This window comes from Phyllobates terribilis, unplaced genomic scaffold (genome assembly GCF_046119375.1).
Source record: "Phyllobates terribilis strain yellow unplaced genomic scaffold, ASM4611937v1 Scaffold_4__5_contigs__length_816908805, whole genome shotgun sequence".
Lineage (NCBI taxonomy): Eukaryota > Metazoa > Chordata > Amphibia > Anura > Dendrobatidae > Phyllobates > Phyllobates terribilis.
Window position 1 is genome coordinate 496462343 of NW_027362764.1, and position 17910 is coordinate 496480252.

General features: G+C 44.7%; 1 protein-coding gene across 5 annotated transcripts in view; it reads left to right on the top strand.

The window, feature by feature from the left end:
• PHACTR1 (phosphatase and actin regulator 1) overlaps positions 1 to 17910 on the top strand; it is a 550848-nt gene that overhangs the window by 201438 nt on the left and 331500 nt on the right. Inside the window, exon 1 of one of the 5 annotated variants that reach the window (XM_073678784.1) lies at positions 15942 to 16263. The exons of the other annotated variants lie outside the window; for them this stretch is intronic. Coding sequence (XP_073534885.1) covers positions 16227 to 16263 — 37 coding nt within the window. The 5' untranslated portion in view covers positions 15942 to 16226. Of the gene's footprint in view, positions 1 to 15941; positions 16264 to 17910 lie in introns of those variants that run through there. 5 annotated transcript variants of the gene reach the window in all.

Sequence of the window (17910 nt, forward strand, 5' to 3'; positions counted from 1 at the left end):
GTCCCCCATATTGCAGACATGGTCCCCATATTGCAGACATGGTCTCCCATACAGGTCCCCCATATTGCAGACATGGTCCCCCATATTGCAGACATGGTCCCCCATCCAGGTCCCCCATATTGCAGACATGGTCCCCCATATTGCAGACATAGTCCCCCATCCTGGTCCTTATCTTGCAGACATGTCCCCCATCCAGGCCCCCCCATACTGCGCACAGGGTCGTCCCCCCCATACTGCGCACAGGGTCTCTGTCCCCCCCATACTGCGCACATGGTCCCCGTCCCCCCCATACTGCGCACAGGGTCCCCGTCCCCCCCAATACTGCGCACAGGGTCCCCGTCCCCCCCAATACTGCGCACAGGGTCCCCGTCCCCCCCAATACTGCGCACAGGGTCCCCGTCCCCCCAATACTGCGCACAGGGTCCCCATCCCCCCCAATACTGCGCACAGGGTCCCCATCCCCCCCATACTGCGCTCAGGGTCCCCGTCCCCCCCATACTGCGCTCAGGGTCCCCGTCCCCCCCATACTGCGCACAGGGTCCCCGTCCCCCCATACTGCGCACAGGGTCCCCGTCCCCCCATACTGCGCACAGGGTCCCCGTCCCCCCATACTGAGCACAGGTCCCCTGTGGTGTATTTCACATGACAGAGAAAAAAAAAAAAGATTCTCACCTGTCCTCCGTTCCCTCTGCGTCCTCTCTGCACCTGTGGCCCGCAGGCGCAGACCCCGTAACGATTGCGGTTCTCTCCAGCAGCCGCTGACATCAGTGCTGTAGTGCAGTGTATTGCCGCGCAGAGACCGGCTCTCTGCACAGCAATACCAGTGTCAGCCGCTGGCCTATCAGAGGCCAGCAGCTGACATCTGCGCGTGTCAGTGACGTCATACGCCGCTGCGCTGGGACGCAGATGTCAGCTGCTGGCCTCTGATAGGCCGGCGGCTGGCAATGGTATTGCTGTGCAGAGAGACGGTATCTGCGCGGCAATGCACTGCACTACAGCACTGATGTCAGCGGCTGCTGGAGAGAGCCGCGGTCGTTACGGAGTCTGTGCCTGCGGGCCGCAAGAAGCAGCCGGAGGGGCCGCGGGCCGCGTGTTTGAGACCCCTGATCTAGAGGAACTACATGCACATAAACAAATTATAATAGTTAACACAGCGCCATCTGCTGTTTGTTCAATATAGTTTCACAACGTTTTACTAAACAATGAACAGTATTATGGGGTTTTCAGGTTGATCTGTTAGGCCAAAACCAAACAAGTGTAATGTGATTTCTTGGGTTGTAGCTACAGGTGGTGATTTCCAGTTTTGGGCAATTGATAGTTTGACTGCAGTACTTGGATGGTATGTGTCTCTCCATATCTAGCCAATTTACCGAAGGTCGCTAAATAGCAGTTTCCTTAGAATATTGTATCAGATTTTCAGTAACAGAAATCTCTATGCAGTGCCAAAGGGGTTTAAAGAGATATTCAGATCTTAGATATTTTATTTCATATACTCACATTCTTAGCGCTTTAATATCACATAAAGCAGCAAGGCTAAACCATATGGACTCTGGATTTCACAAATCTACAACTTCTTCAAAGAATGTGAGTATATGTGGAACACGTCTTTTCATCCATATGCTAAAGATGTTCTGCATCATCTTCTCTATTTTAATTCATTCCAGGACCTTAGTGTAATATTTCCGATTTGTACTCCTTTCAAAAAGATACAGTATGTGTCACTGGACAGAACATATAAAGATTTGGAAGCGCATAGACTGCCATACCATACCATTTTCTCTTTTGTAGTTATAGGTATTTACTGGGAATTTAGCGGTGCTCATAATCTCCCCAATCTGTAGATATGGATTTAACATACACTGGATTCCTGTGAAGTTTAAAGGGAATCTGTCAGCAGGTTATTGCTATGTAATCTGAGAGCATCATGACGTACAGGCAGAGATCCTGATTTCAGTTATGTGTCACTTACTAGGTTGTGTTTCAATAAAATCAGTGTTTTATCAGCAGGAGATAATCAATAGGGGACTGGGTGTCGCTTGCCTCCTTGTCCAACCACACCTCCAGCACTAATTGGCAGCTTTCTATCAATATACAGTGTACATAGAAAGCTGCCAATCAGTGGTGTGGGCGGAGTTATACAGAGCTCAGCATTCAGAGCACTGCTAGATCTACAGCATCAAAAACTATGATTATATCACAACTGCTGCATCCAGTAAACTAAGTGATACATTGCTGCAATCAGGGTTTCTGTCTCTACATCATAGTTCTGTCATATAACATAGCAAAAACCTGCTAACAGGTTTAAGGGGTGCTGAGATAGCAGGAACATGTGCTCTCATGTCTAAGGTGGACTGAAAGCCCCTCTGCTATATGAGAAAATGCCTGTATTATAAATAGCACAGAGAAAGTGGGTATATATGATACAGCCTTTAGAGTGGGGGGCATGGCGCTTTAAATACCGCTGGTTATATAGTATGTTAAATGGTTTGTGGCTAGAATCCCATGCCCTTGTATATTCTTGCTCATCAGCCTAACATGTTTTTATGTTCTACAAATCTCTAGATAAATCATGCTTAAGAAGCATGAAATTATCCTAATTTTACCAATTATTTTCATTGTATTTCTTTGTTAATAAAATGGACTAACTTCAGGTCTGCTCACAAATTATTTCTAGCATTTCTTTGCATGAAGTTTAGCATGCTCTGCCATCTAGTGGCCATTTATAGTATCTTAATGACTATAAATCTCTTCATCTTCAGTTTACATCGTTTGTTGTGCGACAGCTTTATTCGCATACAGCTTTTTTGAAGTTGCTATCAAAGTTGTGTTGCAAAAACAGGGACTGTTGTGGTGAAGGGGGATTTCATGCTTCTTTGTGTCATCCTGGCTTAGTGGCCTGGTTGCGTCTGTGAGTGCTGGTGATATAGCTATGCCACTGCTTATTCAGCATTTGCAAGAAAAAAATGAAATTGAAATTTTAGTCATTACCTGTAATGATGTAAGTAAAAAAAAATGTGCCTAAGGGTACAGTGCAGCACAGAGGCAAAGAAATGCAAACAGTGCAAAATCCTTAATGAACTTCAATTGCAAAAATGATTTTTTTTTAGCCCTAAATACTAGCATTTAAGTTAAATTATTGTCCCCAGAGGTGCACACCTCCTTAATTTACATTTTTCGTATGGTGCTATTTTTACTGTGTAATGATGCAATATATTATTCTTAATATTCATATTTGATCTGTTTATAATCTTTAGAATGTGCATTTTATTATCCATTTCTGCCAAACTCTAAATACTGTATTGTATTTTGTTTCATCATTTGTTGGTGAGGTTTGTGGTCTCATGTTAAGCGCCTGCTATTAAAAATGATACCTTTATTACTATTATTAAAAGAAAAAAAAATATTTCATAATTCCTATCTAACATACTTATATATATCTATGTAGTGACCAAATAATATCCAATTAATATGTCACATAGATAACAGGGCTGAAAACAAAATCAGGCGGGTGGGCGTCCTAACATTTTCCCTCAATGATGCACTATAAAGATAAGCCCTGCCTGACCGCGGAGGTTGGCACCCCAGATAAAGCATGCAAGTTAGCTATTTGCACTTTGGTAGCTATATGGTGCCCTTCTTATGACGTAACTATTTGCATCTGGTCTGGGCCCAGTTTTGTTTATTTTCTATCACCCCATATGGGTTTAAGGATACAGTTGTACACCTATATATTAGTTGGATTAAGCACAATTTGCCCTTTATTCTATGCACGGACACTTTCTCCATGCAACATATTTTGTCTAGTTGTTTGAGCACTTATGAATATTTGTCATTGTATATACACCTGACTATATATTGGGCAGGACCAGACTTTGTCTCCATATTGTTGGATGCTCTGTCTTCTCTTTTCATGTACACTGCCATTGGGGACTAACTTTAGTCAGGACTACCTAGGGTCAGCTAGGGTCTGACGAAGGTGAGCAGGGGCGCCATAACTTGCGTGCTTTATATAGGGTGCCAACCTCAGCAGTCATACAGATCTTATCTTTAGGGTGCATCATTAATGAAAAATGTTAGGACACCCCCCTGCCTGATATTGTTTTCAGTCCTGTTTTCTATGTGACGTATTAATTGGATATTATTTGGTCACCACATAGATATATGTATGAACATTTGTTGGATAGGAATTACCAAGTTTATTTCCTTTTTCTTTTAATAGTCTTAATGAAGGTATAATTTTTAATAGGGATTTATTCACCTTGTTAGAAATTCACTGAATCCCTTACATGATTGATTTACTGTAAGTCTATATCCTGTTAAGTGACATGATGTCACTTTTTTTATGCAAAAATAGGCTGCGTCCAAAGCGCTGATTGTTGCTGTTTGTGGGGACGTAGCGGCTAACGAAACAGCTGCGAGCTTTTAATACTAGCCAGGGACCATGTTTACCGAAATGGCACCTTCATAAAATAGCAGCTCACAGCAGCCCCAGAAATTACATGAATGGAAATGATAATGAAGATTGGGTGAATGGGATTAGCTGACACCTAGCCCTTTTGTTTGGTGATGACAAGATCTCAATCAGACCCTTTCATCACCAAATCTAATTAAGGTAAAGTAAAGAGTTAAATAAACACACAGATACAGAGTAAACACTTTATTTGAAATACAACAGACACATTCTTTAATCATTTAAATTAACCAATATACTCACCCCAGTTCTGACGGTAATCCAAGGGTTAAAGCAATGTCCCACCAAAATAACTTTATTTAGCTCCAAAAAGCATTCATTGATGTACAAAAACGCTTCAAAAAACGCATCAAAAACGCGGCAAAACTGCACATTTTTTCCACAGCGTTTGTGATCCCTCTTGCATGTGTGCTCTTCCCTCAAAGTGTTGCACTGGTGGTTCCATCAAGTCACTATGAGCTGAGTATAGCTTTGGCTATCAGAGGCCTAGGATAAGAGGGTGGAGGGAAGATTCTTTGCCTTCTTGTAAAAGGCCAGGTGTTTGGAGAATGGAGTTTCCCAGCACCTCAGAAACAGAGGCCTACACCTGGAATAGAGGATAACCAACAGATAACTGTATGAAGGGTATTATATAGGGATGCCTGCAATTGATAGATTTTACCTGGTATACCCGAGTGAGTTTATGTGAATCAGACTTTGCCCTTCTCTATAGGAACCGTTAGTGTTGCACTATTCCATCCAAAGATTTTTTCATGTATTCCTGAGTAACGTTTACATGCCTCAGTGACATTGTAATCATCATGTGTGCAGGGCTTTTTATCTAACATGACGGCGGAATTTTTTCTTAGAGGGTAAAGAAAAATTAGGAGCTCTTAATCAGCATCTTAATACCGTTTTTAATGATCTATGTATTATCCCTACATGCTAATGCAGTTTGTTAAAAAATTATGTTTAATCCTCCCTGCTCTTCCTGTGTGCATGTAATCCAGGACCACTGTCAATCATTTCAGCAGCGCTCTGGTATTACACCCACAGCGGCTTGATTGATATCCCAGCAAGTGCAGGGTGGAGAAGAAACGCGACTTCTTCTCCTCATCCTACGTGCAGTTAGGGCACATCATTGGGGACCTTCATTGTTATAGCAGACGGCACAACAATGTATTGCCTGGTCATCCATTCATTTGAATGGATGTTGTGTCTCGGGGAAAACTTTTGGTGACTTGCTGCTTCCTTTGTGGATAAAACCTTATTTTCTGGAATTTCAGGCTCATTGATAATAATTTTTCACGTTGTATACATACTCAGTTTTCATAACCTTGTAAATATACTGCATGATTTATCTTGTACTGATCGTAAGACAAACCACTAAAAACAGATTGATAGTGTTATGAATCGATTAGTAAGACCCAATCCATTAACCAAGTCAGTAATCGCTGACTACTGGATGGGAACCCTGAAATCCAGCTCCTACCTGCCAGCATCCCCGGGTTCTCTTTTAATTAACCATTCTGGCACGACACCATCGTTGAGGTGTGACGCGCATGTAATGGTGCCAGTCTGATCAATCAAGAGAAGAGCCATGGATGCCATCAGGTAGGAGGCAGTTCTCAGGGTTCCTGTCCAGCAACTACAGATTACTGATTACTGATGTTGGTGATGGACCGGGTCCAGTGAATCGATGCGCAAAAGATCTACAGATCAGTGAATTAGTGATGCAAATGCTGATCTGCTGTATGGAGGGTCCGTAACGCTTGTCAAAGGGTTTAAATCACACGTGCCAAACTCTGGCCCATGGGCCAAATCTGGACCGCAGGGTGATTATATTTGGTCCGCCACACTAGGACCACCACCCCATTATTCTATATGGAGGACTTTGTGGGGCCCATTATACTGTATGGAGGACTACGTGGGGTCAATTATTCTGTATGGAGGACTATGTGGGGCCCATTATACAGTATGAAGCACTATGTGAGGACATTATTCTGTATGGAGGACTATGTGGGGCCCATTATTCTGTATGGAGGACTATGTGGGGCCCATTATACTGTATGAAGGAATATAGGGGCCTATTATTCTGTATGGAGGACTATATGGGGCCTATTATTCTGTATGGAGGTCTATGTGGGGCCTATTATTCTGTATGGAGGACTATGAGGGGCCCATTATTCTGTATGGAGGGCTATGTGGGGCCCATTATTCTGTATACTGGTTGGCCTGCGGCTTTGTCCAAGTTTTTCATTTTGTCCCTCTGTGTGTTTTGAGTTTACAGTCTCTTCAATATTCACATTGCGACATCTACCTCCACTGTTTATTTTAGTAGCGGCACGGCAGCATCATTCATGGTGCAGTATGTGTGCTTACAGATGGAATAATCAACAAAAAGGAAAATGTATAAATCTACAAATGTAACTTTTAAAGAATTAGGCCCAGAGGCACTTGATCATCATCATCGTAGTAGATAGGTTAATGTTACATACACGCCGCTAGGTTCAGATAGGGGCGAGACAGGTTACATGAATTCTTTGGAATCCTGGAGGAAACGTTACTCAGGACGACCATAGACCATGTGCTGCAGCTTCTCTCAGGCACACAGGAATATTGACCCTCAGGCACAGACACATAGGTTGTTTCACTTGCTGACCAGACACACTTGACAAAAGTCCTCATAAACAGTAAAACAGTAGCATTTAATAAGAAGCCGCACAGCCAGTGCGAGTTAAGTCTTATGAGCAACAGGCTCCAGTGACAAACAGTACAGTTTCCTTAGCAGCACAGCAGTTCACAGTCTTCCCAGTAGTACAGGACAGCACAGTTCTAATGCAAAGGCACATTAATGAGCACAGCATTCTTTACAGCACAGTGAGATGGAGGAGGGGGGGAGGGTTTACTGAGGGAGATAATCCTTGTGACACCATTTCTTACAGTCCTTATCTTTCTGTCTGACAATACTCTGCACTGCTAGTTCAGGAACTCTACCTGACCTGTGCTTAGCTTCACTCCTGAATTTAATCCTTTTCACTTGCAGGGGGCTTCTGTGAGATACTGAACACGCACACCACCTTTCTCTTGGGCTCCAGCCAGACAGTAAAACAACTTCCTCACAATCCCCCTGGGGCTCTGCTAAAACACTCCCCTTCTCCTGTGACTGTGTTAACCCCTCTAGTTGCTGGATGCTTCTGAAGCACAACACTTCCTGTCTACTGTGCTTGTGTTACTTCTAATAGTTGCTGAATGCTTTTAAAGCAACAGCACTACTTCTGCATGTCACATTAACACCCAAAATCCAAATCATAGCGTGTGCATACTTGAAGCTGCATGTTTCTGTAGTTTGTTCTTTGTTTTATAGTTGTAAAAGCTATTACGTCCCAAAAGATAAGGCCAAACAGAAATGCTGCCACACAGTGGAAAATGAAAAGTGGCCAATGGGCACTGCAGTTTTGAGGATGTTCATTAAAGAAGTTGTGCACTACTTTATATTATTCCCCCAATGTATCCTCCCGGGGCCCCTAAGACTTTTTGTAAATACCTTCAGTTGTAGATAATGTCTGTGAGCGGCGCTATCGGAGGCCGCTCACAGGCATCACGTGACCCTACGCTGATGTCACAACAAGTGAGGCGTGACTCAGCACTGGGGTCCCCGCAGAGGCTGCTGGGTTGTGGGTGGGGTTACCCCATGCGTCACACCCAGCATCCACCGTGCGCTTTCCCAATGAATGGGGAGAGGCAGATCGCGCGGTGGATGCCGGGTGTGACGCGGGGGGTAACCCGCCCACAATCCAGCAGCCACCGGTGGAACCAGGAAGACAAAGACCCCCAACTGCTGCCATCACTTGTCATGACATCAGCGGATGTCAGAGCCGGCAGCAGCCGGGGGTCACGTGATGCCTGTAAGCGGCCAGTGATAGCGCCGCTCACAGGCATTATCTGCAACGGAAGGTATTTACAAAAAGTCTTAGGGGTTCCGGGGAGATACATTGGGGGGTGTAATCTAAAGTAGTGGACAAACCCTTTAAACAATCACTTAATTTTGATTTTCTCCATAGATTTCTATTAAATTAAAAAATCACAAAGTAGCAGCAGCTGCAGTTTTCAGGCATGTCACATTTTCTACAAATAATAACTTATTCCTTCCAAGAGAGGTCACTGGACCTCAGGTTCCGTTAGGAAACGCTTTGGTCTTGACAAGGCGGAAGCAAGATTGTGGCAAAAAAATGGGATTCGGCAGAGGTATTAGCTCAGGCTGGACCATCGTCATAATGTCATAACCCACACATGCTAAATATGCATGTGTTTAATAATACAGGGTGGGCTATTTATATGGATACACCTAAATAAAATGGGAATGGTTGGTGATATCAACTTCCTGTTAGTATATGGGAGGGGGAAAACTTTTCCAGATGAGTGGTGACATGGTGGCCATTTTGAAGTCAGTTATTTTGGATCCAACTTTATTTTTTTCAATGGGAAGAGGGTCATGTGACACATCAAGCGTGTTGAGAATTTCATAAGAAAAACAATGGTGTGCTTGGTTTTAACGTACCTTTATTCTTTCATAAGTTATTTACAAGTTTATGACCACTTATAAAATGTGTTCAAAGTGCTGCCCATTGTGTTGGATTATCAATGCAACCCTCTTCTCCCACTCTTGACACACTGATAGCAAAACCGCAGAAGAAATCCTAGCACAGACTTCCAGTATCCGTTGTTTCAGATGCTGCACATCTTGTATCTTCACAGCATAGACAATTGCCTTCAGATGACCCCAAAGATAAAGGTCTAAGGGCATCAGAGTGGGAAACCTTGGAGGCCATTCAACTGGCCCACAACGACCAATCCACTTTCCAGGAATGCTCGGACCTGACACCCATAATGAGGTGGTGCATCATCTTGTTGGAAAAACTCAGGAAATGTGCCATCTTCAGTGCATAAAGAGGGCAACACATCATCATGTAGCAATTTCAGATATCCAGTGGCATTGAGGTTTTCATTGATGAAGAATGGCCCCACTATCTTTGTACCGCATATACCACACCATACCATCAATTTTTGTGTTCCAACAGTCTTGGAGGGATCTATCCACTGTGGGTTAGTGTCAGACCAATAGCGGTGGTTTTGTTTGTTAACTTCACCATTCACAAAAAAGTTTGCCTCATCACTGAACATAATGTTCTGTGTAAACTGAGGGTCCTGTTCCAATTTTTGTTTTGCCCATTCTGCAAATTCAGTGCACCGATCTGGGTCATCCTCGTTGAGATGCTGCAGCAGCTGGATTTTGTAAGGGTGCCATTTGTGAGTAGCTAATATTCACCGAAGGGATGTTCGACTGATGTGACTCTCCAGTGACATGCAGTGAATGCTACGCTGTGGGCTCTTGCTGAATGAATCTAGGACAGCCACTGATGTTTCTTCATTAGTGACAGTTTTCTTGCGTCCACATTTTGGCAAATCCAACACTAAACCTGTTTCACGAAATTTGGCAAGCATTTTCCTAACTGTAGCATGAGAGATGGGTGGTCTCGTAGGGTGTCTTGCATTGAAATCTGCTGCAATGACCCGGGTACTGCGTTCACCAGACATCAACACAATTTCTATCTGCTCCTCACGTGTTAACCTCGGCGACATGTCAATGCCTGTAAACAAAGAGAAACCTGTAAATAACTCATGAAAGAATAAAGTTACGTTAAAACACCATTGTTTTTCTTATGCAATTCTCAATAAGTTTGATGTGTTACATGACCCTTTTCCCATTAAAAAAATAAAGTTGGATCCAAAATGGCCGACTTCAAAATGGCCACCATGGTCACCACCCATCTGGAAAAGTTTTCCCCCTCCCATATACTAATGTGCCACAAACAGGAAGTTAATATCACCAACCATTCCCATTTTATTTAGGTGTATCCATATAAATGGCCCACCATGTATATAGGTGTCTTATATATATCAGTATATGTTGTATATATGTGTATTGGATTTGCTAGTTGCTGCCATATCTAAATGGGGAATCCCCATTATAAATAATTATTCAATTTTTCACTGGATTTTTTCATTTAAACTGAGTACCTCCTCTAATTGGTGCCGCTCCGCTCTTCGCTGCTCTCTGTCGGCATGACCATATTTTCATTGGCCAGCTTCAGAGGACAAAAAGCAAAGGCCCACAGACAAGCTCTGTGGTATACATCCAGTTGTTTGTAGGGAACATTTGCTGGGAACATAACTTTGGAATGGGGAGGGGGGCAAAGGGGCCCAGAAAAAAAGGAAACCTGTTCCAGAGTCAATGAAACAGCACCAATTGGAGGAGGTACTCGGTTTAAATGAAAAAATCCAGTGAAATGTCATCTGAAAGGTTCCTGTGATTTTGTTATGTACAGCAACACACATTGAGATAGCGGCTTTTCTCTCTTGACAGCAGGTTAAAGGATTCCTCCTTTCTTATCACGGAGCTGTCAGACTATTACTATCACATCATTCTGTTCCTGTGAGGGTAGTCCTCTCTTCTCACAGTAGTGTGTAAAGTAACTAAAAGTTTGAGGTAAAAAAACACCCGATATCGGTGCCGTGAGGCTCACCTGGATGCTACTGGGGTCATAAAGAAGGTGCAAGAGTTTAATTGCAAGTACAATGATTCATTATTAAAGGTATCCTGCCGGTAAATAGGGGTTAAATCCAGTCTGGCCAGCTTACTGGATGCGCAGCTACGGGAAGAAAATGAAGTTATATTCTTCCTGCAGCCGCTCGCTTAGTGTGGTGCAGGGAGCGGTTACAATCAACACTTGGTACACAGCGAGAGCCCTATAATCACTCCCTAGTTGGTTGTCAGCCTGCTGTACACACGCTACACACATACACTGCAGGGCAGCCTGTCAACCAGGGGTGGATTAAGAGTAGCAAGGGCCCCGGGCAGTTTAGAAGGCGCGGGCCCCCCACACACACACCTGATATATCACGTGACATGTCACATGATCCCCTGTGATAGATCATGTGATAGTTCACGTGAAATTAATTTGGCACAATATTAATATATTAATTATAATAATTTTTTTACATTAATTGTATGACTTAATATTGAGCACAATTAAGTATGCTGACATCCCCTATATACAGTATGAGACCCTACACACAATATGAGCTGCCACAATCCTCCCATACACAGCAGAAGGCCGCACGTAGCCATCTATACACAGCGGAAGGCCGCACGTAGCCATCTATACACAGCGGGAGGCCGCACGTAGCCATCTATACATAGCGAGAAGCCGCATGTATCCATCTATACACAGCGGGAGGTCGCACGTAGCCATCTATACACAGCGGGAAGCCGCACGTAGCCATCTATACACAGCGGGAGACCGCACGGTGCCATCTATACACAGCGGGAGGACGCACGTAGCCATCTATACACAGCGGGAGGCCGCACGTAGCCATCTATACACAGCAGGGGGCCGCACGGTGCCATCTATGCACAGCAGGAGGCTGCACGGCGCCATCTATACACAGCGGGAGGCCGCACAGAGCCATCTATACACAGCGGGAGGCCGCACGTAGCCATCTATACACAGCAGGAGGCCGCAAGGCACCATCTATACACAGCAGGGGGCCGCACGTAGCCATCTATACACAGCAGGAGGCCGCACAATGCCATCTATACACAGCAGGAGGCTGCACGTAGCCATCTATACACAGCAGGGGGCCGCACGGCACCATCTATACACAGCAGGGGGCCGCACGGCGCCATCTATACACAGCAGGAGGCCGCATGGCGCCATCTATACACAGCGGGAGGTCGCACGGCGCCCCCCAGATACAGCGGGAGGCCGCACGGCGCTCCCCCAGAGACAGCGGGAGGCCGCATGGCGCCCCCCCAGAGACAGCGGGAGGCCGCACGCAGTCACGCACACACACACAAACCTATACAGATATATACATACATACACGCATAAACACATTTGAAACACAAAAATACATATAAACAGACATCACACAATGATATCTGTACACACACACTCACACACACACACTCACTCACCATCCCCCGGCTCCCGTCGTCGAGCTCCTCTCCGGTGGTAAGTAGCAGTGCAGGGCGCGCACTGTCTGACGTCACACTAGCAGACACGGCCAGCACACAGGGTAGTTAACAGGTGCAGTGCTGGCCCGGCTGAAGAAGAAGCAGCGGCAGTGCGCCGCTGCTGGGGGAGCGGTAGCCCAGATTGCCCTCATTATAATCCGCCTATGCTGTCAACCAATGTGCCCTGGAGTGATTACATGGCGCTCAAAGTACAGTATAGTGGGCTGTGACTGTATCTGCTCCCCACACTGAACTGATGACTGGAAGTGAGCGGATGCAGCGCGAATATAACTTCATTTTCTCCCGGTGTAACACGGGTACTTTAGATGCAGTGACACAGAAACACAGAGCCGCCAATACGGGCTTAATAAACAGGGGGGGGTTATAAGAACAAGGTCAATCTCCACGCAGGGAGCAACAAGGAAAATATGGGGGGAAAACAAGGGAAAATAGCAGGTGAAAGTCTATAACTAACAGTTCACAGTCTGACAAGATGTAGCAGAGCCAACCCGGTTGTAAACATCAGTTTGTACACTTAGCTGACTCTGGCTCCTCACAAGGCAGTCGCAAGCTGATGATTTCTTCCGGCTTCCCCGTCCAAACAATGCTCCGTCTTCTGGCGGCAGCGGGCGGTCTCAGGTTTTACCCGCTGAGCCCCTAGTCCGTAACACGGCACCTCACGTGCCTCGGCTCCACGGACCCTGCGTCCCTTGTCTCTATAGTCGTGTTTGACTCCTCCGGTCCACTGCACCCGACTCCTGCTCCCAGTACTCGAGCCAGGAGCCTGGACCCTCTCACACTGTTCTCCTGCGCAGGACTCAGCTCCGCTTTCCCACGCAAAACGTCCTCGTCTCTTCCTCTCTCTAGTCACACCACAAGTCTGCCGGTCACCTGACTTCCCAGCTCTCTCTCTGGACACACCCCCAACTTCCCAGTCACCTGACTCCTGTGCTCCCAGTCTGTCTCCCCCCTGCAACAGGAGGTATGGCCCCGGCAGTTCCGCATCCCTTGCGCTGAAAGCACTTACACCCCGGTCTTCCCCCTTACACCGGTAGTTTAAATGCGTTAAATAGCATTTCTCGTAGTGACAGTTTCCTTTAAAGCACCACTCCAGCGGGTTTTTTATTGCACCGCTGGAGTAGTGCTTTAAATGTAAGTCCTCTGCCCCCTGTCTGATACTCTCCTGTCGCCGCCTTCATCCTTTTCCAGTGTTGTTCCCATCGGTCTCCAGCTAAAAGTGACTTGCCGGCAGCTCCATTGTTTCATGGAGCTGTGCGGAGGTCACTAATCAATGTAAGTCTATGAGAGCCTCGTTCTAGCCTCGTTCTGGTTCTCATAGACTTGTATTGAGAGCATGTGACATAGCTTCTGACTTCCAGCCAGTCAGAAGTTACAGGCACAAGATGGCGCTGCGGGACTGGAGCTGCATTGGTAAAAGGTGAAGCCGCTGGAAGACGAGTATAAGAATGGGAGCAGAGGGCTTACATTTAAAGTGCTACTCCAGCACTGAAAAAAAGAAAAATGCTGGAGTGGTGATTTAAGCAAAGGTATATAACATAATTAAAGGGGTTGTCCCCTTTCAGAAAATCTGCATCCATAAATGCAGTTTGTTATAGAAAAACAAACCACACTTTACACACCATCCCCGGGTTAAGTGTTGAGTCTCTGGCGCTGCTCCCAGTGTTCGGTATTTGCTGCAGATCTGACATCATGTTGACATCGAGGGAGCTAATCAATGAGCTCAGTGGCTCTGCCTTGTAAATGGTACACCCCCCTTCAGAGCTGATGAGCTACCTGACTCGCTCCTGCGCTGTCAATGTGAAGTTAGCGCCACTTGAAATATCATAATAATGTCCCCCATCTTGGGCTCCTTCCTGGTATATATGTACCCCATCCTGGGTCCATCTTTGTATATATGTCCCTCATCCTGGCCCCATCCTGGTATATATGTTCCCCAACCTAGGCCCATCCTGGTATATATATTCCCCGTCCTGGACCTTTCCTAGTATATATGTTCCCCATCCTGGTATAAATGTTCCACATCCTGGGCCCATCCTGGTATATATGTATCCCATTCTGGTATATATGTCCCTTTTCCTGGACTCTATCCTGGTTTATATATCCCCCATCCTGTTATATATGTCCCTTATCGAGGGCCCATCCTGGTATATATATCTCCCATCCTATTATATATATGCCCCATCCTGGTATATATGTCCCTCATCCTGGTATATGTCCCCCATTCTGCCGCTGTTCTTTAATGCATAGAAAAAAATAAACAATTATACTCACCTCCCATCCGCTCCCCCACCGGAAGCTGACTTCAGCGTGCAAGCGACGGGAGCGCATGTCGTCACTGCCATGCGCCCCCAGTCATGTGCCGACATCAGCTGCTGGTCTCTGATTGGTCGGCAGCGTGTATTGCAGAGCAAGTGCCCAGTGGGTCTCTGCACCTCAATACACTTCAGCTGAATGTGCGTCCGAGGATGCACATCCAGTTGAAGTTTGCTCTGGCGTTGGTGGGCCCCCCACCCGCATAGGCCTGGTCTTTGTCTTGACATCTGCGACCGCGATCGTTACACCCCTAGGTATTCCGGTTTCCTCCCACACTCAAAAGATATACCGATAGGGAATTTATATTATGAGCCCCAATGTGGATGGTGATGATGATGTCTGTAAAGTGCTGTAGAATATGATGGCGCTATATAAGTAAAATAAAATGTGCATGGCCATTCTGTAACAGTTTTCACAGAAGTGCCTATCCTGCCTGCTGTCCTTTCGTTTGCCTCCATAGTCATATCATATGGAGATTCTTTTTGCCAGATCCCATGTGATGTGATTAGAAATAAAATTGTGAAATGCCCCCTCAATCCCTCGGAGGTGGAGGTCTTAAGGCTGTTGCCACATTTGCCCTTATTATATTCGAGCTCTGTCCCATCCACATGGGTGGTATAAATCTACAGACCTGTCTTCTTTTTACGGCTGCCACAGCATAGAGCGAATAAAGGTGGAAACCTCGTCGTTGTGTTGCAGGAGGGAGGGGGATCATTTTGATTCAGTTTTATTCTTGACGGTGCTATGCAAATTAAAATGAGAGCTTTATAGCTTACATGGACCCTATGCAGAATGCTATACGTTACACACAGCAGGTGAAATCCTGATATGATGCTCTATGAGCTGCTCGTAGATTTGGCAGATATATGCTTTCATCTTTCAGCGTTGCCTGCTGTTACATATAATCACCACTTGGTGTCAGAAATGTAATACAATGTAACACTTATGAATAAAACATCTTTTGAAGCAATATTGGACTCCTTACCAAAGCAGACATCTCTGAAAAACTGTTTTGAACATTTGGAGGAGAAAATATGGAACATATTATTTGGATTGCAAAGCTAGTACAGTAAAATTGTTAACATGCTCAGTCGACTGATCAAAAAAATCTGTAGAAACAGAATACTCCCAAGAGGTCTTCTTACATAGTAGACTAGAAGAAATGGAATTCATAACGTTCCGAAAATATAAAACAAACCGAATCATATGACTTAAATTATGCATTGCTGTCGAGAAGAACAAAAGAGAGGCTGTTCCTGGGTCGCGGATTCATAATGATAATATGTTGATCTGCTTGGCGGCTTTGTGATATTCCATGCTATTTGTTCACCGGTAGAGCAGCTGTGACGCTCACGCCAACAGATGTGCGAAGGATACTTCTACAGATCTGTCCTACCAGGTACACTAGATGTGCATGCCATGTACGTTCTCGTCACCTTACACACTCTGGGGACATCATGACTTATCACTGTACGTCTCTCTAATCTTTATGTTCCTAAATAATGTGGATTATGTATAAATTATATATTCAGCTGTGCAGAAAAATTTCCCATAATGTATAAGGAAGACGTCATACTAGAACGGGATGAAGGGTATATCATAAAGCTTTTCTTGGAAATTTCTCAAACTTTTATGCATTTGTGTCATAGATATGTGCCGTTTGTAAAGCACTTCTAGGCTAATTTACATGTGGCTTCAAAGCTTGACTTCTCAGCGCTGGCACGTTAGATTACTACAAGACAGGTATCATTTGCATTGATGTACTAGGAGGACCTATACAGTCGTACCACTGAATTTAACAGTAAAATTGTCACAACAGGGATCTTTGTAAATTAATTTGTATACAATCTATATTTACAGGGAAACTGTCATCTACAGAAACATTAAAATTAGCATTAAAATTAGGTCTGATTCCATTACTGAAGCAGCAGCTACAGGGAGAAAATGAAGTTATATTCTCCCTGTAGCTTCCAGACATCAGTTCAGTAAAGTGAGCGGTTATAGTCACCACTCCCCGGGACTCACTGCTCTAATCACTCCCCTGGACTTTGATTGACAGCCTACTCTACAGCATGTGTGTGCAGCGTGTGTGTGCAATCACTGTCTCTGTAACCACTGCTCCAGTATGGCAGCCTAACATGATTCTAATGCTTTTTACCTACAAATTAACCCCATTTCTTTTGGTGAATAGCGTTTTTGAACATGACAGGTTCCCTTTAATGCCATGACTGTTTCACCTGCCTGATCGTTGTAATTGGAGGCTGATAAGTCTTAACAACAGACACATCACTAATACCCTGAATAACAGGGCCCTAAGTCCTGAAGAGAGGCCCAACATCTGAGAGCGTTGGCGACTTTTGTGCGCTAGGCTCCTCATCTTTTGGCAATGCCGCTCTGTAACTCTATGTGATCTCAACTTCATGGCTGAGTTTCTGTGGTTCCTAAATATTTCCACTTTTCAATAATACCACTCACGGGTGATGGTGGAATATTTAGGAAAAATGAAATTTCATGAACTGACTTACAACAGTCACATCCAACTACAGGACCATACTCGAATTCAATGAGAATGAGCCATTCTTTCACAAATGTAAAGGCAGACCGCTTGGCTAGGTACATCATTCTATTTATTCATGTACTGTGACTGCACTGTTTTATTATTTATGTGCTGTGGTATCATTGTGGTATTATGCAGGTTCAGCACATGGGAACTGAGGTGACCCAATGATTCATGTACATCGTTAGTGCAGCTCTGAAGCTTGGAGAATTGTGAATGCAGCTCTTGGTTATTCTACAAATCAATACAAGCAATATAATACCCTTGCAAAACTGTTCCACTTTTTATATAAATCTATATGTAAATTGTAGTGATCAATGCATACACTTTAAATAGGTTGTCTGATTAGAGAATTCTGCTATAAAGGGGTTTTTCGGGAAAAGAGTTTTTCAGCCAATCAGTCAACGCCTGGTTAAAATATGAAGAAGAGTTGCCTCTCTACCACTTGCTCCTGTGATTGTTTAAAGACTGCAGTGGTAACATCACGAA